General features: G+C 54.8%; 2 protein-coding genes across 6 annotated transcripts in view; one reads left to right on the forward strand and one right to left on the reverse strand.

Annotated features, from left to right (window-relative positions):
* RNF123 (ring finger protein 123) overlaps nt 1-26,936 on the reverse strand; it is a 51,638-nt gene that overhangs the window by 512 nt on the left and 24,190 nt on the right. For 4 of the 5 annotated variants that reach the window (XM_074913995.1, XM_074913996.1, XM_074913998.1 and 1 more), the window contains 13 exons: nt 26,115-26,292; nt 25,010-25,084; nt 24,507-24,594; nt 24,161-24,248; nt 23,947-24,031; nt 23,060-23,086; nt 15,761-15,900; nt 15,410-15,598; nt 13,770-13,845; nt 12,793-12,877; nt 654-796; nt 230-324; nt 32-117 (listed from right to left, as the gene is read on the reverse strand). In XM_074913995.1, coding sequence (XP_074770096.1) covers nt 32-117; nt 230-324; nt 654-796; nt 12,793-12,877; nt 13,770-13,845; nt 15,410-15,598; nt 15,761-15,900; nt 23,060-23,086; nt 23,947-24,031; nt 24,161-24,248; nt 24,507-24,594; nt 25,010-25,084; nt 26,115-26,292 — 1,355 coding nt within the window. The remainder of the gene's footprint in view (nt 1-31; nt 118-229; nt 325-653; nt 797-12,792; nt 12,878-13,769; nt 13,846-15,409; nt 15,599-15,760; nt 15,901-23,059; nt 23,087-23,946; nt 24,032-24,160; nt 24,249-24,506; nt 24,595-25,009; nt 25,085-26,114; nt 26,293-26,936) is intronic. The other variant, XM_074913997.1, reaches the window with a different exon arrangement.
* AMIGO3 (adhesion molecule with Ig like domain 3) lies at nt 1,189-5,056 on the forward strand. Its single transcript, XM_074914106.1, has one exon. It carries the CDS (start codon nt 2,649-2,651, stop codon nt 4,179-4,181), a length of 1,533 nt encoding a protein of 510 aa, XP_074770207.1. The 5' UTR covers nt 1,189-2,648; the 3' UTR covers nt 4,182-5,056.

The raw sequence follows: 26,936 nt of genomic DNA on the forward strand, positions 1-26,936 counted from the left end.
TCGCCCCGGTGGGGGTTGCACGGTTACTCACTTGCACGACTTGTGGGAGCAGGGTCTGAAGATGGCTGAGATGGGGTGTGCATAGCAGATAGGGCACAGGTCCTCCTCGCTGGTGGGCTGTGAGGGCACCGAGCTGTTAGCACTGGCAGTGACAGCCCCGTGTCCCAGGGCAGCTGTGCCGGCAGCCAGGGCTGCTGCCAAGCGTGGGGACCGGGCTGGGGGCACTCACCAGCGTGGTGGCAGCCGCCTGCTTGGACTCCTCGCTCAAGTGGCTCAGCATCTTGTCCACCTTCACCAGCTCCTCGGCACTGATGTATTCCGTGTCTGTGGGGACAAACCAGGTGTGCGTGGGGTGAATGTGGCCCTTGGGGACCAGCCAGGACAGGGGCCCTGGTGCCAGGGACAGGGATCCCCATGCTGAGGGCAGCAAGCCTGGTGTTAAAAACTGCTGCCAAAAGCAGGCGCTGGACACAGCCCCATCCCAGGTGCCACCGCTGGGAGACAGTGTGGGAACCACGGATGCCTGTCCCCAGGGCTGAGGGGGGCTGGGACATGTCACAGGGGACACAGACACCTGCATCCCTGTCCCCCCCGTCGCAGCCATGGCTGCGTGATGAGCACAGCCCAGCTCCCAGCACGGTGCCAACACTTACAGGTGTGCAGGGAGAAATGGCGCTTGTCCGTGGCCGGGGCAGCAGCCGCCAGGGCCGAGGGCTCAGCGTGGCCCAGCAGGTACTGGATGGAGCGCAGCTGGAAGCAGGGGTCCGCCAGCAGCACCGCCGTCGCACGCTCGGCCCTGCAAGGGGACACAGTCAGGCCTTTGCCCTAGGTACAAGCCACCCTGTGGTCATAAGGCCACCCAGCTGCATCCCCAGCCAGTGACCTCCCCTCCCCAACGCCTGGCAGCACGGGGAAATGTGCTGGAATGCAGCTGAAGGGCAGCAGCCTTCCTCCTCCTCCTCTGCCAGCCCCCTCAGCGGCTCGGAGGATCGATATGGTGCATTAGCACTTGCTGAGGCTGCAGCCCTCGCGCACCGGTGCCCGGCTGAGCCTGGGGAGCTGCAGGGCGGCCAAGGCAGCCCCCACCACCCTGCCTCACAGCACCACAAGGGTAAAATGTGAAAGACCATGCAGCAGCCTCCTGCCAGGGGCTGCAGCCTCCCGCCCTGCACCAAGGGGACGGCTCAAGGTGCCCCCACAGCAGGCAGGAGGGAGCAGGCATGACTCTCCGTGGCTTCAAGCGTGAGTGGGGACAGGTAGGACAGATGAAGGGCACCTTAACAAGCATCTCCATCAGGCACCGGGTCTGTGGCCTGTTCGTGGCCCTTGGCAAGGAGCAGCGCTGGCTCTGTGGCCCCGGGGGCAGGCTGCGGGGAGCCCAGCAGCGGAGGCTGGGCCTGGGCCGGGGCACAGCCGGTTAACAGCCCCCTGAGCACGGCAGCCGCAGCCGCCAAATTAGCTTTTTGCTGCCCTAATGGAAACCAATCCCCCAGCCCCGCTTGCCACTTCCCACTAAGGCGTCTGGGCTCTGGGCAATGACATTCCTGTGCGTCCTTCACCCCGTAGCTGCCCCCTCCTCACCGGCAGCCTGCGGCACCCCTTCTGCCGTGGGGACCCCACTGGGCTCACCCCATTGCCGGGGGGGCTGGGGGGGGGTCCCTGACAGTTCATGCGGTGTGGGGGGTGAGGATGAGAGCGGCGGGAAGGGCTGTGACCGGGTGCTGAGCGGAGAGGGGCGTGGGAGAAGATGATGACGACGACCGCCATCCCGCTCCCAGCCCGGGTGCGGGATGGGCCGCCAAGGGCTCGCAGAGGTGCCGATGGGGCGGGTTTATTCCAGCGTCCTCCCGGAGGCTGGGCAAGGAGCAGCGGCCGCCCCGCAGGGCTGAGGTTGCGGTTCTCCAGCGGGAGGGTCGGCGGCTGCGCACCGGTAAGGCCGGGGTGGCGGCGGCGGGGGGTGGCTCCGGGTGCCCCCGGGGACGAGCGGCCGCGCAGAGCTGGGGCCGGCTGCGCCTCGCCCTGCCCCCTCGCAGGACGGCGAGGGAGGGCCACGGCCACGGCCACCGCCGCGGCCACCACTCCCCGCGCCGGGACCAATGGGCTCCCGCCCGGCCCACCCGCCGGCCGCTAAATAGGGGCGGGAGCGACCGGCGGGGCGGCAGCGAGCCCGGCTCCCGGGAGGCGCCGGCCGCGGGGTGCCGGGGCCGGAGGGAGGCGGGGGCCCCGCCAGCGGCCGGAGCATGTGGGGAGGTGCCGCGGCGGCGCTGAGCCCCGAGAAACTTGGCGCTCCAGGGACGCGCGGCTCCGGGAGGCAGCGAGGCGTTCGCCCAGCCCGAACCAGAGCCCTGACCCGCCGGAGCCGCTCAGCCCCCCCGATGCCCAGCCCCGGCTGCCCCCCGCCCCGCCGCCCCCGGGGGCCGGGCAGCCCCCGGCCGGCCGGAGTGCAGGTACGCGGCGACGCCGCCCTTTAACTCTTTTCGAGCCCCGCGGCTGGAGTCGGGATCCTCTGCGGAGTGCCAAGGGCCGTCTGTGGATGCTCGGTAGAGCCCCCGCCGGGACGACGCCGGAGGGGGGGGGGGCCGCGGCACGTTTTCCTCCTCTCGCGTCCTGCGGAGCCTGGCCGGGCTGCGCAGGGGCTCCTGCCCGCCATGTCCCTGCGGGTGGCCGCAGACCCGCTCTGGTCGCAGGTTGCAAAGCTGCCGGTACTGGTGCTGCTGGTGCTGTGCGGCCCCGGCCGCGCTCCCCGCGCCACCCCGCTGCCCCGCAGCTGCCCCGCCGCCTGCATCTGCACCTCGGACCTGCTGAGCTGCAGCCGGCAGACGCTGCAGCGCGTTCCCCGGGCGCTGCCGCCCACCGCCACCACACTGGACCTCAGCCACAACGCCCTCACGCAGCTCCGCGACCACTGGCTGGCTGCCCTCCCGCACCTCGAGGCTCTCCACATCAGCCACAACCAGATTAAGGACATTTCTCCGCAGGCTTTCCACAATGCCTCCTACCTGCGGCACCTCGACATGTCCTCCAACCACCTGCACGCTGTCGAGACTCACTACTTCGACGCGCTGGTGAGCTTGGAGGAGCTGCTGCTCTACAACAACCGCATTACGCGAGTGGATGAAAACGCCTTCGCCAAGCTGAGCGGCCTGCGGAAAGTCTACCTGAGCTGGAACAACCTGACCACCTTCCCCTTCCACGCAGTGCAGGGGTTGGGAAACTACAGCCTCCGCACACTGGACCTCTCCTCCAACAGCCTGAGCAGCATCCCCGTGGAGGAGCTGGCAGCTCTGCCTGAAAACATCAGGAACGGCTTGTACCTGCACAACAACCCCGTCAGGTGCAGCTGCCCGCTCTACCTGATGCTCCAGCGCTGGAAGCAGAGAGGTTTCAACTCCGTGAAGGATTTCTTCGAGGAACACACCTGCAAGGTGTCTGACAACGTGCCCCGGTCCCTGATCAAGTTCCTCAAATACAGTCACATGTTTGAGAACTGCTCGGCGGGCCCCGAAGACGTGCACCCCGTGCCCTTCCCTGTGATGGTGGGCCAGGCCCTCCTGCTCACCTGCAACACCAGCCTGCCACCCGGGGCCACCACCTACATGTGGATCTCCCCTCACCACGAGCCCATCAAGCACCCGGGGAACAGCAACCACTCCCTGGAGGTCTACCGCAACGGCAGCCTGAGGATCGCGGCGGCCAAGCCCTGGCACTCTGGGGTCTACGTGGGCTTGGCCATCAACAGCCCCCGCAACTTCAGCAGGCTGTGCGAAGTCAACGTGACGGTCCACTACCCCAAGCCGGAGGGGGAGACCTTCAGCACCGGCCTCACGACCCTGCTGGGGTGCATCGTGAGCCTGCTGCTCGTGCTCATGTACTTGTACCTCACGCCCTGCCGCTGCCTGAGCTGCTGCAAGAAGCCAGCTCCTCTCAGCCCTCCACAGGAGTGCAGCGCCCAGTCCTCCATCCTCAGCACCACCCCTCCCGCCACCGATGGGCCGAACCGCAAGGTCAGCGCCAACAAGCACGTGGTCTTCCTCGAGCCCGTCCGGGAGACGCAGAATGGCAAGATCCACCTGGCCCTCAGCGAGGATTTCCCCGACCCCAAGCACCCCAAGGTCCTGCAGCTCAAGTCAGACTCGGAATCCATCAGCTCCGTCTTTTCAGACACCCCCATCGTGTCGTAGCAGGGTAGAGCTGGCAGCAGAGCCGGGGCCTCCCCAGAGCTGTTCTCCTCCATCACTGCTAGAAGCAGGATTATCGGGCACCCCGAATTCCCGGCTTGACCGCGACCCATGAGGGTGATTGGCATCACCCACAACTGCTTCAACCATGAGCTCCTGGTGGGTTTTGGGCCTGGGGCACATCAGTGCTCCTTGCGTAAGCCACTGGCAACGGCCTCGTTAGCACAAGGGTAACACTGATGAACCCAGCACACCTGAGAAACCTCCACTTCATGTGGGCAGCCAAGCTCCCTAACAGTGACACTGGGGCTGGAGGTCTGCCACATCCCCGGGCACACGAGACCTGACCTGATGCCACCACCACGGACGCCCAGGCTGAGGAATACCTGTGACAAGTGGGGCACTGTTCTTGCTCATGCCAGGGCCCCCAGGGATAGTGGTGCCACCGTCCTGTCCCTGCCTGTGCCGGTCCCCATCAGCATGCCCTGGTTGGGAGCTGCAGGGAGCACAGCCCCATCACGGGGGGGGTGTGTGCCCACTCCCCAAACATGGCCACGCAGGAGGGATGGAGCTCAGCACCTGCCCAGCCATGCAGCCAAGCAAACGTTATAAGCTTTTGCTTCCTGAGAAGCTGTAAATAGTTAAGGCAGGATTAGGTGACGCGATACAGAACCCCGGCCCGCATTGCTCAGAACTCCCCGTGCCACCAAGGACGATGAGGTCTTGGATGCACCACCCTCCTTCGCTGCTTCTCCTTGAGGCAAACAAACGCGCTGCTAAAGCACAGCTATTTAGGCAGTAATCTAATAAGCCTATCGATAAATGTGAGTAATCCTCTCCTCTCTTGGGTCGTAATTCTCTAGTTATATTGGAATAAAAGTGCCTATTTTTTTAAGCTCACGCTGGGCTGAGTGTCTCTTTGCCCTTGCAGGACAGCGGCATGCAGCCACCCTGCAAACCATGGGCACAGCAGTGGGAGTCTGAGGGAGCCCCAAATTCCCACTGGCACAGCAGATGGAGCCAGGCGATTCCCACCAGGCTCACAGCCTCTGCTTCCATGAAGCCGCATTAGGGTGGCCTCGACAAGGGGGTTAATGTGCCCAGACAGAGCTGGTGACCTGGGGCTGCTGTGAGAGGAGCAGCCAGTGGCTTGTCCCTGGGATGGCGGGTCTGGGAGCTGGGGAGGGAGCAGCACCAACTGACACAAGGGCACATCCAGACCCCAAAAGGGACGAGCAGGCTTTAGATGCAGGGCAGAGGCACTCTGGGGAGACCTGCCCGGGATCGGACTGTCCCTGTCTTTGGCTGAGCCCCGGTGCCCCCTGCGCTCGGAGGCCCCCACCTCACTGGATGCCTGCACTGCTCTCCCCAGCACCCAGCCTTGCATTGCCCCGGCATGGGGAGCAGCTCTGCCCCCCCCATAACTCCTGCTTGACCCCACAGAGGGAAAATGGTGTTTCCCCATCTGCCAGCCATTGTCCTGTCCACAGACAGAGCAGGAGCATGTGGCTGTCACCTGCAGCACAGGGGATGTCGGGGCCAGCCTGCTGGCAGGAGCACAGCTCAGACACAACCCAGGCAGTGCAAACGGTGAGTAGGACCCTTTGTAGACCTTCCCCAATCTGCATCCCTGCCACAGCCCCAAGAGCTGCTGGCAGCCCTGTGACCAGAGGGAAAGGAAGGGCCCCGTGGCATTGGGACAGTGCTAGAACCTGCCCTTCAACTTTTTCAGCCAGGAAACAAGTAGCTTTTTTCCCATAAAAAAGTCAACCATGCCCAAAGCACTTGTTAGAAACCCCCCACCCATCCAAGGGGGGGGAGAGCGTCTGGGAGACCTGCTATCCTGAGACAACCGCCTCCTCCCAGCACCCCTCCTGACACCAACCTTGTGCACGGCTTCATGTGATACGTGCCCCCCTGCCCCGTGCCCTGCAGCTGCTGATCAGTGGCTGGTGAAGGCGACGGGATGCAGAGCAACAGGCCCCGATGGCCTGCATCCTTGCTCCCCGCGCACCCACGGCTGCTGGCCCTGCCACCTCGCGTTAGCACAACGCTCCTGATGAGCCCGGGATGCCGAGCCGGCCATGCTGAGGTGCTGCCCGGGGGTGATGAGGTGCTTCGATGTCACGCTGATAGGTGAGTGGCACCCTGCCCCTTGAGGGTGGAGCTGAGGCGATGCCATCCCCTGGCTTTGCACCCAGACAAGGACCCCATGGGAAGGATGGTTTGAATTCGCCCTGGGAATGTCTGGGAAAGAGAAGAGACCCAGCTGAGTGGGCCCATGTCCAAACCCGCTGAAGACACCACCTCAAGCATTGCCTGCGCCTGCTGAGGTGGTGCCGAGCCCATGCTGGAGCACGTGTCACATCTAAGCACCACATCCTTCTCCAAAAGGAAAGGTGAAGTGCTGCTCCAGGCTCCAGCACCCGGAGTGGGCATTACCCTCCCGCTGCTCTTCTGTCGGCATCCTTGTGGGTCTCCTCTCAAACCTTCCCCCTCCCTGGTGCCAACATGAGCTTCCCAGGCATTAGTGCTCCTGCAAGCCTGCAGCTTCAGCTGAGGCTAATGACTGAAGCTCAGGGAAAGCTCAGGCCAACTAGAGTGTAAGAAAAGCTCCCGAGGGCCTCTCAGGGGACACACCAGCCTGGAGAAGCCCAGGAGAGCTCTTCTAGGGCTGGCTGCAATTCTATCCTTGCAGGAAGGCTGAGTCCCACTATGCCAGGGACAGCATATCTGAGGTCTGTATCAGTGCTGCTCCCAAGGGCTCCCCACTGCCTTTACCCAGGAAAAATCTTGCTGCTGTGTTCCACACCTTGCTGATGCTTGGAAAGGACCCTGTACCACACTGCTGCTCCAAGGAGCAAGGCAAGGCAGTTTGAATTGTTGAAACAGTTTTTTAAGCAGCCTGATAGGCAAATCATCTCAGCAAGGAAAATCATAGGCAGGAGCACAGCCTTCCTGACAGGCAGGAGGTGGGGAACGTAATGGATGGTCCCCGAGGAATACATCGTCCTCTCTCGGCAGCCATCTGCACCATTACAGCCCCGGCTCGCTGCCAAACCGGCCTCCTGCACAAATGTGCAATGGGTCAGCACAAAGCACGGCCTCCCAGCATGCAGGAACCCGTGCCTGCCTACGTGGGGATAATGCTGACTCCTGTCTCCCTGGCACTTCACATGCCAGTCCCTTTCTGTTCCCTTCTGCTGGGGCTGGACACACGACATATATGTTTGGACCTGGATCCTTTACTTATGATGCTCACAGTTTTCCAAAGAGCTCGATGCAGCAAAGCCTGGTGCTGGCCAGCACGATGCCTGCTCCTGCTTCCCAGCGTGTACCCGATAGCTAGGAGATCCCAGCCTTGGCAGTCCTGTTCCTCAGGACATAGCATTTGTAGCCAGCAGCTTGTAAAAACTGTAAGATCAGTAAGGCCAGACTCCTTTTTTACCTGTGAAACCTAGATTTGAGCTAGTCATTCCTCTCTGCTCTGGCTCACACTCACTCTAATACATTACACACTGCAAGACTTGAGTACCACTCATTTTCTGAGCTTTTAGAGCGAAGTAGCAAGGACTCCTTCAGACTGAGTGGTCTGTGAAATCTCTACTCCTGCACCTCCTTCCACCACAGCTCACTCATCGATATGTGCTGAAGGAGCACTAGTGTTTAAGTGATTAAGTAATTAGTGTCCTACAGGACTGCAGAGAACTACCATGTCCAGCAGGGACCAGACCAGTCCCCAGGGTCCCAGCAGTGCTCGAGCATGCAGGTGGGTGGCCAGGTTGAGTTTAAGAACCTGCAGAGTGGGATATTCTGTGACTTTTCCAGTGGAGGTGACCCCAAAACCATCTAGCAATTGAACAGTGTCTGTTTAGCCTGCCTCCTCCACCTGGCCTCATGCCTCCTCACCTGTCTGCTCATCAACATGTTACTTCTGCCCAGGGAACTTCTCCATCTCCTCCCTCCTGCCAGTCTGCCCCTCTGCACCCATCTGTGCTGTGCAAAGGAGAACAGTGCAGAGATGCAGCCAGAATTACCCCAACATCATGTCAGCCCAGTGCCAGTCCGCCTGGCAGTTCTGCTGGCTTGTGCTCAGCATCCCACTGGCACAGTGTGGTTGTTTCTGGCCCGGGATCCCCATTCTGTGCTCTGCTAACTGGTACCACCATGTTCCTGTGACCACAGTACTCTTCCCTCTGTCTTCTCTATCTTTTGGGCATAAGTCCCTGCAAGATACACCTTGAAGACTGCTTAGATCTTTTCTTGTACGGTTGCACTGCAGACAAGTTCACTGGCTCCTTGCACGTGCCCTAACCCTCCAGACTCACACTGAGAGCATCAGCCATGGGCAGGGCTGGGGAAGGCACTGGAGGAGCGGAGCGGTGGCCGAGCCCCAGCATAATATGGCTAATCTCTGCTTGGGGATGGCCACTCATTTTCCACAAAACCTGTTCCAATTTATATGCCCAGTCCTAATTACAATGTGTCCTGACAAGCAGGGAACCAACAACCTCACCTTTGGGCCTCACCCCTTCCCCTGCTGCTCACTCTCACCAGGATCCTTACACAAGCTCTAATGCCGCTCCATTAGCTCACTCCAAAGGAGGCTTAATAGAAAACACACTCAATTATTTAGCAGACAAACGGGGGGATGATACCAGCTGAGGGCCTCTGGCGCAGACCCAATGATTCAGCCCAATTCCTGGCTCAGCCTGGCAGATCCTGCCTTCCCTCTCCTCCCTGTAAAACCAAGGCTCAGTCATTAGGGACTGGCAAACAGGCAGCACACGGGCATCCCTGCCTCCTCGGCGCTGCCACGCACTGAGACTCCACGCAACAAAGGTGCTGCCCAGCTGCTGTCAGACCCGAGGGCTGGGAGGGGGCAGCACATCAAGAGGCCCCAGCAGTCCCACAACAACACTGCAGAGGCCAAAATAGTTTTAAACCAAGCAGCTGTTGCCTGTTGGTGAGAAAGCCCAGCCCCCAGCATCAGGCTGTCCTGCTCTTGCCTGCTGCTGAGGTTTGGCTCCCTCCTGGCAAGTCCTTGAGGGAGAGGCAGCTGCTCTGCTGGGAAACAGGGCAGCTGCCATGCTCCTGCCTGGGACCTAGAAGACTCTGCTGAGGGTCTCTTGCTTGAGCTAGCAACTCCCTATCTGTGCCCTGAACTAAATCTCCTCTGCCCCTGTTTGCAAAGTTCATTACACCCAGGGAGGGAGCCAAGCCATGAAATACCCAGGCCCTGCTGCAAAGGTCAATAAGCCCAGACGAGGTGGGGACTGAAGCTTTGGTTCACCACGAGCAACACTGCCCATCCTGCTGGACTTGACGAGGAAATGCATTTCTTCTCTCAAAAACAGAGAAGAGCAGAGTCCCCTGCTCCATCCAGGGACTAAGGTGTATGATGTATCAACTGTCTCATCACATCCCTGCCTGGGCAATGTTCCCTTTTCTCGTACTTAATGGCTCTGTTTGATGCCAGGAGTCTGTAGCAAGAGGACTTGATGCCTGGCTGAGCATCCCATGCTGGGGAAGGAGCAGCTGAGGCATCTGACTGCATCCTGATATGCGGTTGGATGAGTCGGCAGGGCCCTGGCTCTCCTTACTCCCACCCTTCCCCACTGGAATGTTTTGGCCCCATAAATGGGATATCACTGCTCCGCTCCCAGATGAACCTGTACCCTCTGTCCCAGGGCAAAGCTTGCAGCACTTTCCAAGGAAGTGCCTGGCACAGCATCAGCTTGATGGGTTAGAGGCAACCAGAAAAACCACAGCTAAGCCAAGGAAGTCACTTGAGGTCCTGTCCCCTGTCCTCATCCTTTGGGGCACAGCCTCCTCATGGGGAACCAGTCAGAGTAACAGCTAGTGTCCCAGGTAATTCCCACAGAGAAATTCCTATGTGCGAATGTGGGTTGGATAATCTCTCTCTGTTAATGATTTCTGGCAATCTCAGAGTTACCAAATGGGACCTGGAAGACACTTCCACCTGCTTCCAGCATACCCAGGCAGAGTGCTTCTGAGGAAAAGAAAAAGCCCGTACTGTTATGCTGCTCGCTGCACTGAGAGGAAGGAAAAAAGGAAAAAGAAAAGCTGTCTTCTCTTGAGTTCATATAAATGGTCTGCTCTGGAGAGCCTGGTTTCTTTAACCACGATGGGATCGTTTACAGAATCCTTTAGATCTCTTCAGTTACCCTTGCAGCAACACGACCCATGCCAATCATCTCCCATGGGAGTGTACAGACCTGAGGAAGGTTTAAATTCCCCTTTTCCATTCCACAGACCATCTTCTTACTCATGTGCCTGGAGACAGACACTTCCCACCGCCCTGCCCTAAGCCAGCCATTGTTGACCTGTACCATCTCCCTGTTTTTTGGGCAACTGTGGGGAGGACATCCCTGTGGTGCTCTGCTCACCCCAGCTGCACCTCCCAGTCTTCAGCACCCTGTGGCGATGGTGCCAAGAGACTTGCACACAGGATCAAACCAGGACTGAACCCTCAACAAATGCAAAGGCAGCAGAAAAGCCTCTGCATTTCCTCTCATACCTACTGTTTTTCTCCATCCTGTCTCTGATTGCTATTTTTCAACACACCTGCATGGAGCAGAACCACTCTGTAAGCAGAGTACAACATTCACACCCCAGTCCTCCATTCAGAGTGCTGCAAAGAAGGCGGGTGGCTCAGTTTTCCCTCCCAAGCGAGGTACTCTGCCTGTGGCCATGCTGACCTCTACCATCAGGCTGCCCACCCGCTCTGCTTGGGTAGTGGTAGAGGGTCTCCAAGCCACCAGCCTCAGTTCTTTTGTCTTGATTGACCTCAATGACTCCCCTGCAACGCTTGCTTGCCTTTTATAGATCAGTGACGTATCAAACCTCAGATTTAGTGCAGGTCTTTGCAAAATCACATAAAAGCATTTTATAGATGTCTTTCCCTGTTCCACCTTGTACTTCTCCTGCTCAGCTAGGTCCACCATAAGGACATGACACTTTTGCCGCAGCGTTCCCCATTCTGTATTTATTTGTACTTTCCACTGCCCAAAGAGGTGACTACAAAGCCCTTGAAGATCAGTCAGAGACTTGCCACTCTCCAGCCGCACAGCACAGGATACGGCACCTCTGGTTTGTGACGGCGCAGCCCACCGCTGCCCGTGGCATGGCGGATGCTGCTGGCAGATGGGGGACGGTGACACTTAGCAACGTACAGCCCCTCTGACACCACCTGCCCGGGCTTCACTAACCCAAAGCACAACTGGCTTTTCAGGTAAAGGAGACACAGTCGGGAAGCTTTTTGTCTCGTCAGGACTCCTTGAAGGCTAGGAAGGATGTGATTGTCATCACACTACCATCTTCCTAGTGCTCTTTGGATTTTACAAAACTGAGGGCCAGAGAAAGAGCTTTATCCCTCCCTCTCTTTGACTCTACAAATGACCTGGCCTGGGACAGATATTCAAGGGACAGGGAGCCAGGAAAGGACTTCTCATCCTGCCTGGCATGCAGGGAACTGCTTTATTAGCTCCCCACTTCCCTCCAGGAAGAAGTGTCTAGTTGTCGTGTCAAATCCACAATGCTTGCCCTTTCCACAGAGCAGGATTCTGAGGGCGAGCAAAATCCACCCCTGTTCACAGTCCAGAACAGCCACTGATCAATGACCTTGTGCTAAGCTCTTGGCACTGTCACACTTGGGGCTGTGAGACTGGTGCAGCAGCCACAGGAGGCAGGATATAATTAGATATATTTGTGTACATCTTTGAGTCCTTGAAAGAAGCAACTGAAAGACTGGCTGCAGGGCTGAGCTGCTTGGCCAGATGGGGCTCTGCGCTCTGCAAAGCCAGACACTATCATATTCTCCAAATGTGAAAACAAGCAGAATGTGCAGCACCCTACGGGGCACAGTGGCCAGGCGAGACACCCATAAATGACAGTGGGAGAGAGCAGAGGCAAGGCTGCAGAGGGTATCAGAATAAGCCTATTTACAGAACTCTGCAAAAGCAGGCACAGACACACATAAACCACCAGGTCAGCTGTGGCTTTGTCCAGCCACATCACTCCCTCAGTGCTGTCTCTCTGAATAGCTGGTGACCATAAAGACAAGATTTGCTTCATCTGAAAAACAGCATTACCTTGCATCACAGGTCTGGGCAGCCAGAGCACTCTGCACACATTTTGATGCCTTTCTGAGATGGGTCCAGAGCGAAGAAGCTTTAATGAACCAACTCCCTTCCACCCATCGCTGTGCTGCAGCACTTTGCCTGCGTCACCACATCAGCACAGCTTTTACATGCGGCGCTCACAACCTCCAACAGCAGCTGTCCTGCCAGACCCCATCCCAAGGAGGAGGATGCACATGTGCTGTCAGAACAGCACCTCATAGCTACCTCTCACGAGGGCTTTCCTGCACCACAAGAAGGAGTTTTGGACCCAGCAGTAGCACTGGGATGCAGCTGTTGCAGGGGGGTGCAGCTCTTTGGCTTCTGCTTGCTCCATGCACATCTGCCTCGTTGCCCTTTGGTCCCCACACACCCACATCACTCCTGCAACACCCCACGGCACTGACTACTGCAGCGCCTGAAGCCATGCCACACGCAGTGACTTCATGCTTTGGAAGTCAAAAGCCACTCACCCCTGAACATCAGTGTCCACAAGCAGCCGGACCAGTATCCCTGTCACGGCCACAAGGATTGGGTAGTGGTCCACGCTCTCCAGCCCTGCAGAGGCAAAAGAGAAAGATAGAGCTGCTGCCACTGCACGACAGGCAGAGCAGGGCTGTACCGCTGCTTCCAGACTTGCTGGTGGAGCAGTCCAGGAAGTAGGAACTGTGACTTGGGCTCTCCAGTGGGGCCATGGGTTTCATCAAGGACAGAGGAGTTTTCCCCACTAATGCAAACCCCAGCCACAGGCACTGCTCTCACGATGGAGCACCCCTGGCTCTTCCAGACCTCAAGAGGAGTAGGTGGTTTGTCCCCTCCTTAGCAGGCAGGAAAGTCCAGCTGCTATACGGGAAATACAGGATGCCCATAACACAACACCTGGAGCTAGTCTCTGCTAACAGGCCCACTCAGCTGCCCACAGTCACCTCTGTGAAGAAGAGGCCTGATGTTGCTGAGAATGGCTTCCCCCAGCAAGTCAGCGCACCTTTACTCAATGTAGAGCACAGCAACCAAGCCCGACACCTGAACTGCAATCTGTCTGAGGCTTTGAGCCTTTCAAACAGCTCCCACCTAACCTGCATCAGAGCAGTGTCTAGCAAGGCCCCTCCCTGCCCAGGCACAGCACAGCTGCCACTAAAACCATGGACAGCCAAGTCTGTGCATCAGCTGCCTTGTGAGGACAGATCCTGGAGGGAAGCAGAGCTGCTGGGCAGAGAGAGGCTAAGGGCCTAGGGAGAGCACTAATGCTCACGTCCGTCTGGAGGATTTACATGTCTTCTGAAGACAGCACTTCTGTGGCAGTCTGCAGGACAAGACAGGCTTCCCAGCCACGAGATCTGATCCTATCCATCCCTGTGCCAACCTCCAGCACAAGCCACCCCTTGCTTCCCAACGGCAGGCCTCCAGCAGGTTTTTAAGGCAGCGGGACAGAGTTAATGGAGGGACTCACCTGGCAGACGGAGGTTGACCACCCTGTCAAACAAGTTTCTTTCAGCTGTCACACGGTTCAGCACCTGGTTCAAGAGCTGTGTAGGGAAAAGCAGAGAGAGTTTGTATTTTCTGGATGGGCCTTCCTGTGAGGAGCATCCAAAGAGCATGTTTTGGGGCAGCATGTCCTTACAGCTTGGGTTCAGTGCCTGGGAGCTGGTGGATGCACAGAGGAAGGCTCACAGCACAGACCTACCTTGGCCTTGGCACATAAGGAGGTGGCACCACACCACAGTGGTTGTACCAGACCCAAACCTCCCACGGAAGAGTCAGTCTGAGGCCAAGACACCTGAATCTCAGCATCTTCCACCTAAATCCAAATCCCACCTACAGAAGCCAAGCTACTTCTGTGGATAAAAGCTCTTGGCAAGCAGAATCTACAGTCCCTAGGACAGCCACAGCCTGTGAAGAGCGAGCTGGCAGCAGGACAGACCTACCAGCCCTGAAGCACGGGATGAGCGCAGAGAGCAATCTGCTGCTCTGCTTGACAGAACATCGCCACAGGCAGAGATTTCTGCCTATGACCAGCACAGAAGGAATCAACTGTGAAGACACTTAATTAGCCACCATTAGCTCTAACCCAACCCCCCAGTGGGACGAGCAGGGACCACTCCAGGTTTGACACCACCGCTGCAAGCTGAGCACCGTCTCTCAGATGCAGCATCTCTCTTCTGCCGCCCTCATGCACGAACAGCAGAACACTGCTCCCTTCTGTGGGCACGTTCAGCACTGGGACATAGCTTCGTAGCAGCACCAGAACGCGAGGGGGATGCTACAGCACGCAGGTCTCTGCTGCCTATTCCCCAGCTTGCCAAAACCACCTGCTAAGGGCCCCTCACTTTCCTCCTCACACGGTGATCCCTACAGAAACCCCAGGATCCCAGGCTGAGCACTTCCCTCACGACTGCTGTACCAGACCCCACTATGCTTTAACTCATCTGCTCAGAGCCCTGAGCCTCAACCCTTGCATCAACACCCTTGAAGTATAGGTAAGAGATATACGACTGCTTCCCCCCAGGCTGGCTCGTACAAGTGCAGCCTGTCCTCAGAGATATCCAGGGTTGATCATACTTCAGAACAGAAACTAATTTACTGGAGTCTAAGGGTGCTGTGTGTTGGAATAGGGCTGTCCCAGTCACCCCAGCAGGGAAGCGTTTGGTACCATATTCTAGGACTGAGGGATAAAGGACCAAGATGCCGGCCCAAGGGGCATGTTTCCTCTGAAGCCTGCTATACTCTCCACAGCTCTTTGCTCAGATGTACCACACCTCCTGTTCAGATTTCATGGCATTGCTAGTCACAGGAGAATTCAGCATTTTCTGTGGCAGAAACTGGCCATAGCCCCTCTGAAGGAAGATTTAAGTAGCTGTCATCCTCCCTCCCAGTAAAGGTGGAGATCAGCTGTGGCCAGACTAGTCGCAGAGGGGAGCAGTAGATTTTAGGGAGCACCGCCTGTTCTGTAGCAGCTGAGTTTGCTGTAGCAGTTTTAAGTACTACAGCATTTGCAGCAGGAGCTACTTCACAGCACATCTGAAGAGAGGGCAGAGGGGCCGCCATGACCCTTCAGAGGATGCTTCTTCATACCCCGCTAAAGGATGATACCTGGGCAAGCCTCCGAAGCAACAGCTCTGATGATGGGCGATTCCAGTCCAGAAAGATCTCCGGTGCCAGCGTGACAGTCATTTCCAGCACCCTGAGCAAGCTCACCGACAGGTCAAAGCAGGTGGCACACACTTTCAGCTGGCGACTGTCCACGAAGTTCCTCTCCAAGCGCTCCGCTGCCTGCTGGATCTGCCAAGCAATGGAGACAGCTTAACAAGGTGCCTCTTCCCAAAAGGAGGGCCATGACCCCCACCCAGCTCGACCCCAAGAGTTGTGTCTTGGACCTTGCTGCCTGTAGGACATGGGCACCCACTGAGTGCTGGACACTGCAGCCCTGGGCAGCACACTCACCTCTTGAATCATGCCGATGAACTCAGAGAAAGCCCAGTTCAGCTGGTTGAGGACGCTGTTGAGGAAGCTGGGGGCCAGGTCGCGGTCGCTGCGGAGCAGGTCTGCCATGTGCTGCTGCAGCAAGGTGGAGGGACATGGCTCTGAAACCAGACAGCGACAGCTTCAGCAGCCTGGTCCCACAGCGGCCATGGGTACGGGGCAAGAGCAGGTGAGGAGCCCAGTCCTGGGCTTGGTAAATGCTGGCTTGTTTTACAGTAAGCAGAGATGGCAGGGCACTGGGAGCCGGGGTACAAGGACTATTCTAAGCAGCGATCTTGCCTCTCACACCTCCAAGCACTTTTTTGCAATGCCAGCCTGAATTAACCAGGGAAGAGCCCACATGCAGAGGAACACTGCCCTGCAGCTCAGCAGCCCTTCCACTCAGCTCTGCAGAGGCCCACGGTCAGCTCAGCATTAATTGTTCCCGATACCAGTGTGGCAGCAGCTGCCCAGAGCCAGCATGGCCACCCCTGGCCTCACATGGCCGTGCCTGTCTGCCTGTGTCTGGGAAGGAAGGTACCTCACAAATCCCACTTCTGAGAGGTTTCTGCACAGAGCTGGGGCTTGCTCTGCCCTCGGCAGGCTCAGGCAGAGAGCCTCCCTGGCTAGGTTCAGCCTGAGCACAGACACAGCCCTGTGGTATGTGGCATCTCACCTCTGGGCTTCTTCACTATCAAGAGGGCAGACGGGGTCAGACCCAGCTACTGGGAAACACAGTCAGGGCTGTGTGGGGCACTATTCCCCATGGATGGGCAGGGGAAGGAAGGGGCACTAACAGGATGGATGCTGCTCACCAGCAGAAGGACCCACTGTCAGCTAAAGGCTCACAAAAGCATTCAACACTACAAGGGAAGGGTACTAGAGTTCAAACCACAGGCTAAAATTCAGGGCTTGGAGAAAGACACTTGAGCAGGTTTAACAAATATAGGAGAAAAAACCCAGTGTAACTACTTTTCCCTCTACTAGAAGCTATTACTTAGTAAGAGCAGGCAGAAACTCTGGCACCACCAGCACTGCAGCACCCAGAAGGAACAAGCCGTGCTGTGACTCCAGAAGGTCTTTGGGGTCACAGCCTGCTCAAAAGGCCAGCATGAGCAAAGAAAACACAGGGTGACCTCCATCACATCCCTAGGGATTGAGAAACAAGGCACAACTACAGGCACATTGCTAGCAAAGCCAGAGAGGGATGGCAGGAGACTGTCAGCTCAAACGGGAACAGGATAAATTATTCTGTAAATACCCACTAGCAAGTGCAATGAGCTTCTGTTGTTATGGAGGACAAGCGCTGACGTCTCACAGTGCATAATCACTCCAGGCAGGCCATTGCCCTGGCTTTGATCCTGCCTAAAAACACATCTTTGGGAGAGTTTTCATCACAACAAACATCTCTGATGTCCTACTCCCACCTGAAAGTACTTTCCCAGCCCTTGGCCACACGTGCTTAGGGACTGTCCAAGCCAGACGTCCTTTTTATGTCTTTAGTGGTCCTCAGTAGATTTCTTGCCCAGTGTCCCCTGAAACCATGTAACCCTTTAGCACTGAATGTGTCCTGGAATAACATTTCACAGTTCAATTGTATGAGGCAGGAGGAATTCGGATTTGAGCTTGGCTTGTTCTTGCTTTATTTGATAAGATTTATTCTCTGCAATCCCCTCCTTCTGTTGGGAGAAACAGCTAGATGCTGCTCTCCAGTCAATTCCTCCAGATAGCCATGATTTCACACCTTTATGATAGTCTTTTGAACAGAACAGCTTCAGCCTGTACAGCTTCTCATACAGAAACTGTCACATCTTTGTTCCCTTTGCCATCCCTCCCTGAGCCTTGTTGGTTCTCCCAGATTTTCTTTGGTGGAATCAGAAGCACATGCAGCATCCAAACCACAAGCACGTGGCAGATTTGCACAAAGGCATAATGTGGTTTGGTTTTGTTTTGTTTGCCTTTCCTCATAATTGCTGCTGTGTAATTTGTTCCTTTGAGCAGGCATCAAGTTGATATTTTCCACAAGATGGATATAGGATTTCCATAGGATGACAGTTCCCGGATAACCCTTTTGCAAGAATTATAGTTCAAAATCCTCAGGAACATGCCGGATGCAAGGCACAAGTGGAGATGCCCAGGAGTCAACACTGGAGCCCATCTTGTTGTCTTGTCTGTCAGTGATGGACAATGGGACACAGCACACCCTTACCAAATTTGCAGATGACACTAAACAAGAGGCTTTGTCCGATGTGCCACAGGCACCCTGAGAAACTTGAGGATTGGGGAAAAAAATCATATTCAACAAGAATAAACTTCTGCACCTGTGGAAGAATAATCACAAATATCAGTCCTGGCTGGGAAATAACAGTCTGGGCACCATCCCATGAACAGGTTTTGTAGGATTACAGCTTGAACAGGGGACAGATGAGGGTCCTGCTACAACAAAGAGGTAGGTGCAGATCAAGGGGAGGTGTCACCCCTTTGCTTGGCCCTGGGGAGTGAAATGCTGGGGTTTAACCCCAAGCCCCAAATTAAAGTTGACATATGGGTGATTCCCACAGCCCTTCCCAAAGGGGGGGTGAGTTTCCCTTTAGGCTTCCCCCCAGGGTGGGCCGGCCTGGCAGACAGAGCCATTGGGTAAAGGAGCCCCAGGGGTCCCGCAGTCAGTAACAAAGGTCAGGTGTCCCACTGAGGGATAAAGCTGGGACCCCTTGCAGGAGGGGCAGTGTCTGTGTGTGAGGGGGATGCCCTGTGCAGAGTTCCCTGCTGGGGAAGGACCTCCCGCCTCCCTGGGACTGGGCTCCAGTCAGCTCTGGCTTTTGTAAATGCGGGCTGTGTAGAGATTCAGTGTGTGGCTTCCTTGGTCTTATGTGTTTGGCTTGTTGAATTGGTTGCCTCCCATCCCTTCTATGGGAGACTGCGTGTCACCATTTATTCCACCCGTTGTTGGTCATGCGGTGTCGTTGTTCGGGTCAGTGGGATTGATGTCAATTATGTATAATCTGACTGACTTGTTTGTACCCCCAGCGCTCACCCAGGTACTGACCCCTTTTGTATCAAATACAATTTGGTTATTGGTTCATCTTTATGCTGGCTGTGTCCTTTATGCTAGGCCTAATAATTGGCAAAACAGGAGGTCACACCTGAAATATTGTGGCTCTTTTCTCAGGAGGGTACATAGACAGATCTGAGGGAGCCTATCCTGCAATCCTGTATCTAAGGGTTATGCTCAGTTCACAGCCCTCTGATTTTTAATCTCATTTTCCCTTCTGTTCACCAATCTACATCTGGCAACACTGAATTAATCTACTTTTTCTCTCCCAGTCAGAGAATTAGAAGGTCCTTTTGCAGGTTTGAGCTTTTGTGTTCTCTTTTCCCTCCAGTGTTTGAGTGCTGAAGCAGTTCTAGGCAAGGCTCACCTGCCACTCTTCACAGATGAGCTCTGAGGGTTGTGCTGTTGGTCCATCGCCAAAGCCTCTTTTACCAACATTTCAAGTCAGGACAGATCTCAACATGAATCTCCCAGCCAAAGTTTACCTCATTTGAAGGCAGATTTGGCTTTTTGAAGGATGCTCTTATGCTTGTAAGCACTTGATTTTGCCTGATTTTTAGTCAATGACTATTTCCTCATGGTCTTCTTCCAATAAGTGATGTGAATTTGCTCCAAACCTCCAATTCTATGCTCGTAAATGCTTTCCCTGCTGCTGGCAAAGACTGTGCCAGTTTGTAACAGCATTGAAAAGCGGTGCCACTGGTCAAACTTCTCCACAGATATGTAGTTTTTTTTAAGGTTTTAAGCTAACACCAGGAAACAAAAGCTGGAGTTCCTCAGCTTTTGTTGCTCCCAAGAGGATTCTGAATCTAAAGACGCTGCAATCACTGCTGTTCTTTGAAAGCAACATAAGCAACCAGCCCTGGAATACAGCAAGAGCAGCTTCATCCCTTGTATGAGTTTCCAGACGAGGTTCTCCATGGGGCAATCATCAGTGGTATGCAGAAACCTAGCCCTGGTGCTGTGTTTATCTTCATTTGCAAGATAGTCATCTTTGCTGAGGCATTTCCACCCACCTCCTTCATGTCTCAGTTACCACTGCCCTCCTGGGTAAGGACACAACCCTACATGTGCCATTTCAGGCAGGAACATCACTTCATAGTGAGTCTGTACATACTCACTGATGTGGTCACTTTCTTGATCCTGGCAATAACATGCCATTAGTATTTCCAGAACCTGTAACTCCCCAATACAAAAGCCACTCAGTCTTGGCTTAGCCTTCATTATGGCAGATAAAGATCAGTCTTTGGAACAGAAATCAGTGGTTTTCCAAGGCCAGAAATTATGACCTCAATACATTTAATGTGGGCAACAGAGCATGGCCCCAAGCGGTTATAGATATATCCGATCTTTCCACAACAGAAACTTCCCCACAAAAATGTAAGCAAAATAGTCAGAGGGGAAAAAAAAATCTAGGTGAGAGAGAAATAGTGAATAAAAACACAGAGTTCTTTAAGAAGATTATTAGGCAGCCAGAAAGCCCCAATGCTACAGCAAGTGCTTGGGTTAAAAGGTTCACTGAGACCAGGATGAAGCAAAGACATGTTAAAATGTAAAAGGTAAAGTGAACATAAATATAACCAGCTGATGAAACAAGGAGAAAGGGGGTAATAGAAGGAGAAGACATAGAAGAAACATCCATGATTAACCATGCTATATGCAAAGTTTCTTCAACTATAGGAAAAAATTCTAGCAGAATTATTAAAAGAAGTAGTAATGGGAGAAAGTCTAACAGTAGCAGAGGCTCATTAATAGACAGAGTTAAAAATTAATAAAGCAGACAAAGTGGAAGCCTTCTATAAGTGCTCCTACTAGATAATTGTAAAGAAGCAGGGTCATATACTTTCATCACAGGAAGATAATTATGCACTTTATAGTTTGCTAATGACCCAGGAAGATTTATAACAGGGCTACTTGTGAGACTTCTTGGTCAGCAGCCCAGTGGGGTTCTCTGGGTGCTGCAGCATTTAGAGTAGAGCTGAGAGCACAGAGGAGGAAAGCCCCAAATAGACTAGATTCAGAAGTACAGCAGTTTCACCCAATGCTGATGTGAGGTTTTTGAAAGGATCTAGATGTAGATGTGGAACAGCTGTTGCTCAGTGGCTGTGGCTGTTGGGATGGGGCTGGGGATGCAGTGATTCACGTCACCGGTAAACTGCTCCTGGTCAAAGATGTGTTTAGAGAGGACCAAAGGGAACGTTGCAGGGTGAGGCAGAAGGAAAGCAAGCTGCATTCAAGGGATATCAATAAGGTCGAGTGCAAGGCATCAGGACACCCCAGTGCACACCTGGGACTCTCGCATGCCTCCAAAGCAAAGTGCTAGCAAACAGGCTAATGCAAGTTTTGGCTCTGTAACCAGCAGATCAGGGAGGCATTCCAGCCAGCATGACACTGGCACCTCCAGGCTGCTAAAAACATGGGAAGGGTGAACACCGGGACTCTCAAAAAAGCAAAACCCCTTCCTGAATAAGACACAGAGGCTGCACTTTCTTTTCATCATTAAAAAGGACCAAGAAGTGAGTTTACTCTGGTACACAAGAACTTTTGAATAAAATGTTGTAATGCACAGAGTTTAACCCAGCAGAGAAAGGCAGAGCAGCAGCAGTGGAAGACAGAAGATCAGGTTAGGTACATCTCCATCAAGAAAAAGTGATGGATGTATTTCTGAGGGTGAAGAACCATCAGAAGGGCTTGGACAGTTCAACTGATGCCAGCTGAAGCTTCTGGTGTTGTCAAATCTAGATGGGATTTCTTCCTGAAAGACCTCTTTAGCTTAGGCAATTTGCTGGACTTAGGAAAGGGATGTGGGTGAATTCTCTCACACACATTGCATAACAGCTCAGCTAGATGATCTCATGGTCCCACCTACCTACCCTCCAACGCTTGATGGATGCGTGGGCAGAAGGCCTGGGGCAGAGGAGCCCTGTGCTGCAATCTGAAACCACCCTGTAGCTCGGTAAAAGCAAGACAGGCTGGGCCTGGCACCGTGCCACCGCTGCTGCTCACCGTGTGCGTGCTGTAACAGCATCTGGCCTTGCCTACAAGCCATGATGAAAGCAAAACAAGTTCCTACAGCAGCCACCGACCGGAACTGCCCCCACCTCTGAGCAGAGCCCCCGTCTGCTCTCAGGAGCCAAAATGGAGGCAGAGCCGTGCCTGCATGAGAGCTGTCCTGTGCCAGCAGGGCTAAGGAACAACTTCAGAAGCAAGCAGGAACACACACAGCCTTTCTGAGCCTCTCCCCCTCCCTGGGCTAAGCCAGGCAGCCATCTCATTGCTCACCATCAGTGAGCACAGGCAAAAGGCAGCGTAGGAGATGAGGTGGTCTGTGCTCTGTGTTTCATGGATATTGCAGGGCAGTGCCAGCACACCTTCCCCAGCTGTACAGTCCTCCAAGGAAGCATCCTCAAAGCAGGATAAGGCTGGAGCACCACACAAGAGCCATTTGCCCAAGCTCTATTCAGACTGGCCTGCAGAAGCAGAGCCAGACAAACAGAGATTTCCTTCAGGTCAGCAGTTTGTCCCATTGTCCCTGACAAGGCTCAAATTCCAACAAGGTGAAGAAGACTGATTGGTGGGAAGGTGGGGGGGGTCGTCTCCTCCTCCTTCCCTGGGCAGCATCTCAAGGACACCTCTGAGTCCCCTGTTCCTCTTCAATTAAATCAGCATTCATTATTGATTTGGTTGCGCCTTAAAATAGCAATCCCAGGAGGAAGTCCCCAGTAGCCAGCCCAGCCCACTCCAGGCTCAGACTGTGCGGAGCCACCTGAAGATGGATGGGGAGAGGCCTTGAAAGCTGAGGGACTCTGCTCCTGATCCAGAGCTCCTAGGATGGGGGCAGCTTGGTCACCGCCCCACAGGACTGGTGGCAGCCACTCCAGGGCTGGCTTGTGTAGTAGGAGGGCGCAGGGACAGTCATGTGTCCCAAGCCTTCCCCATTGCCCTCCAAGGATGAGAGGAACCCAAGGTTGGCACAGCCTGAGGCAGGGCTCTGACCCCAGAGGTAACACTGATAAAACAGCTGAAAGAGCAGGTACATGATGCAGCCTCAGAGACTGCCAAGTGGGTACCAGCCTGCCTGGCATTGCCCAGGGATGTAACTAAGAAAAACAACCATTGTGTGAAGCCCTTTGCCCCTGGAAGAAAAGTCTCTCTAGACAGAAGAGGGGAAGGAGGGAGCTCTCTAAAGCTACTTCACCAGACAAAAGAGGGTCACACAACAAACTTACTCTGGAAACTAGCAACAGAGAGATCTCCTGGGCACCCACAGGCAGGAGAGAGAAAGAGAACAAGAGTGCCGTTAAAACAGAGACAGGCAGCTCTCCCCACCAGACGGGACTTAGTATGCATCTCCACATGCCACCTGCCCATGTCAGGCTGCAGCACCCTCTGTCCCCCATCCCCTCTCCAGGAGCAAGGTCTGGCACAAAGCTTTCTCCATAGCAGACAGGGGGGTCAGGAATGTGTCCAGGCAGGCCCAGATCCTGCAAAGGTGAAGCTGGGGACATGTTCTTCAGCTCAAGAAAGGAACTTTCTCCTCCCCCTGTCCTTCTCAGCCACAATAGAGCCAAGGAGCCCCTGGGTTCAGTAACAGTGCTGAGAATCAAACTGTAGTGCCAAACACAGGACAGGCTCTGAGAGATATGCCTGGTTAAAACACTCCCTCCTTGCCAACTTGTCCAGTGTCCTGCCTCCCTGGGCACTCACTCCCTCTGGGTACCTCAGGGTACCTACTGCTTGGCACACTTGCCAACTCTTCCCCACAGCAGCTTCTTGCTGCAGACATCAGAGAGCCTTCTCCCAGGCTTTCAGTTTGGGGTAAAGCTCTGGCACCTCGCTCCTCTCCCTTGAAGGGCAGAATCCCTCCTTGTGATGGATCTAACCCACCACTCCAGCATGCAAAAGAGTCACCAGCCAATGCAGAGAGGCTGAGGATGTCCAGGAAAGGTAATGCTGGCTACAAAGATCAGGCCTGGATATTTGGCCAAGATCCCTCTACTTCAGCAGCCATCTCACCAGCTGGCCTCACCCATAGTAGGGACAGCTGCTAGGGAAGAGGCTGGTCCTCCCTCACCACCCATCATAATCCTGAATGCCCACCCCCTGCCCCACTCACTCTGCAGGCTGGGGAGGCTGGCATCCTCAGGCTTGGTTTTCAGCAGGTGTGGGAGCCGTGTGTATCTGTACCCAAAGCCACAGCCCTGGTAAAAGAGATAAGGAAAGATCTTAGAGGCTGAAAAACAGTTGGGTTTTGCTGCTACTGGAAAGTGAAATGCTCAGTGTCCAACCAGCCCCAGCCATTGAGAGGGGCAGGGATGCAGGTTGCTCACCCGCCACAGCCTGACGAGAATCCAGTTGGTCTGTGCCCAGGGTCGCTGCTCATAAGGAGCCAGGAGGTTCTTCATCATGGAGATCCGCCTGCCAGGCAAGGACATAGATCAGCCCAAAGGGTTTGAGGACAGGGGATTAAATAGGACACACAGTTGGACCCACGGAGCCGGGGCAGAACAAAGCCACAGGTATAAGGGTGATAGAAGGCTCCCAAATCAACTCCAGCACCCTGCTGCAGCTCCTGGACCCGCAGCGGTGCTTGGCAGCCCACCTGCTCCCCTACCCAGCACTGTCACCACCCCAGCCCTGCCACAGCTCCCCGGGAACAGGCAGGGCAGCACTTACTGCTCTTCTGGGATCCTCTCTACAGCACGCAGCGAGTGGGGGTAGCAGACGTAGCTGGCCAACGCCTGCATCAGGGAGTCCCGGATGTCTGAGGAGGAATGAGAAGGGATTAGGGCAGGCATCCAAGGACATGCAGCAAACCAGGGAGCATCTCAACACCAGCGGCTGGGAGGGACTGACCCTCACTTTGGGAGGCACACTGTCCCAGCTGATGTGAGAGCGTGCTTATGCTCAGACAGCTAAGGAATAACCCCAGATCGGACACAGAAGTATCTGGGACATGAGTTCTGGTCTCAAAAGGGTATCCTAGGTCATGTACCTAACCCTGGAATAAGCAAGACACACCAGACAAGGGCAGTGCCCAGCCTCTCTTTGTACATGGAGGCATAAAGCACTCAACAGATTGAGCAGACAGATCCCAGCAGAAGTCTGGTGAGCCACTGGCAGTGGGACTGGCCAGACCTGCAACACCATCACCCCAAAGCAGAGGAGTGCAGCTTTACCCGTGCCCACGATTCTCGAGTCAGCAAAATGCTTGGCCAGGATGGCAGCGAGGCGCATCAGGGTCTCTTCGTAGCCTGCAAAGAGAAGGAGGAAGCAGGGGTCACACCAACAGCCTGATGGGCCGCCCTGTGGTCCCAGCATTCCTGTGGACACAGTGCAGGCCATGGAATTCATTTCTGCTACATCTAACTGCAGCTTTGTCGTGTGTCTAGTTGTCAAAACAGACAGCTGGGAAAACACATTCATCTCCAGCAGAGCCTCTCACCTCAGTCTGCAGAGTCTGAAACAATCAGAGAAAGATAAAACCATGCAATTGAGTGAGACAGCAAGGGAGAGATGCCCAGTGCAGAAGAGGCTGAACAACACAAATAACACCCTAGATCTATGCAGAAAAGCCATGTCCAGCCTACAGACCCTGAAGAAATCTGCTACTGCTCAATTCTGCTGCTCCCTGAACAGCAGACACAGCCTCCACTTAATGATGTGAACACTAGCTATGTCTCGTTGGTGGGAACAGAAGCTCTTCTTATCTTTGCGGGTTCTGGAAAGCACAGAACTACTTGCTAGGAGCTCAGGGAGATCTCTTAGCCAGGAAAAGCACAGAACGTGCACAGAGGGAATTCATCTAAACACAGACTCTTGGCATCAAGTGGGTGGCCATCTCTATCGGAATGTATCCAAATCCCAGGCAGATTTAAAAGCAGTCCCAATTCCTGCACTCACTACACATCTCCTCCCACCCAGAAACCAGCAGACAGTGGCACGCACTGCTGGAGCAATCACATCTTCCAGCATCCCAGCCCATTCCTGGTACTGCCTTGGAAACAAAATCCATAGCTGCCAGTGATTTCCACTACAGCCAACACTGCAACAGCTTTGGGCAAGGCATGGGCTTCCTGCCTGAGCACAGCAACGGCCACGGCCCACCCATGGGTACCTACAGTGCCTGCCCCACAGCACACAGACAATATCCTGGTGCAGCACATCACAACCAGGAAAGGACACAGAAGGGATGATGCCCAGCTACCATTACTTCACACATAAGGAGGTGGCTTGCTCTAGACTTTATCAGGCCAAAATTAGCAAGGCCTCCCCATCCCTTACCTGGAAGTTCCTCCATGCTGTTTACAGGGCTGAAGTAGTTCTTGAGTGCGCTGTAGCTGTTCATAGCCACGCTGAGGTAGAACTCAGGCATGAAAGCAAAAAGTGAGCCAGTCCTGTCACCATGCTCAATAGTGCGGATGCACACTCGCAGCAGCCAGTAGACATCCTGCATCTTCTCCTGGCCAGAGAGAACACAACAATCCCCATTCAGTTTTGTTATGTTTTATCTTTGGGAAAACATAACAATCAGCACCACACAGACCTCAGAAACATCTCCACGGCTGAGACATTTCTCAGACCACTGCCCTAAATTCATTAACCAGATCTCTGCCATTCAGTCTTTTCATAAAGCCACAGAAGTGTCAGGTAGAAGGAACAATCAGAGATCTCTACACCAACCTCAAGCTCAGAGCACAACCGTCACCAGTGTGACATCAGATCAACTGTGACTTTGTCTCACCAAGCCTTGAAATCCCTCAAGGACTACCAAGGTAGGGCACATCTGACCACAGAAGCCTCACTGCAAAAAAAGGTGTGCTAGTTTTTATTCCGACTGCACTGGCTGAAGGAAGGCAGGCAGGCACTAGCAAACCCAGCATAAATGCTGGAAAGAAAGCTGGTCCTTTGTAGGAATTAAACACAAACAGTCTGAAAGCTCATACCAACTCAGATCTTTGCAATAGACAGCCACAGCCTTTCAGATTCTGTGCCAGCCATTCAACCAGATATACTGTCCTGAGGAACATCGGCCTCTTGGTTCTCTAAGCAAAACTCAGGGGGTCCTAAATTAAAAACAGGAAATTGAAGGGCATCTACATAACT

The sequence above is a fragment of the Athene noctua genome, chromosome 10 (genome assembly GCF_965140245.1).
Source record: "Athene noctua chromosome 10, bAthNoc1.hap1.1, whole genome shotgun sequence".
NCBI lineage: Eukaryota > Metazoa > Chordata > Aves > Strigiformes > Strigidae > Athene > Athene noctua.

What these genes read in the sequence shown, in the direction of transcription:
- AMIGO3 (XM_074914106.1), top strand. Translation starts at nt 2,649, where the DNA reads ATGTCCCTGCGGGTGGCCGCAGACCCGCTCTGGTCGCAGGTTGCAAAG.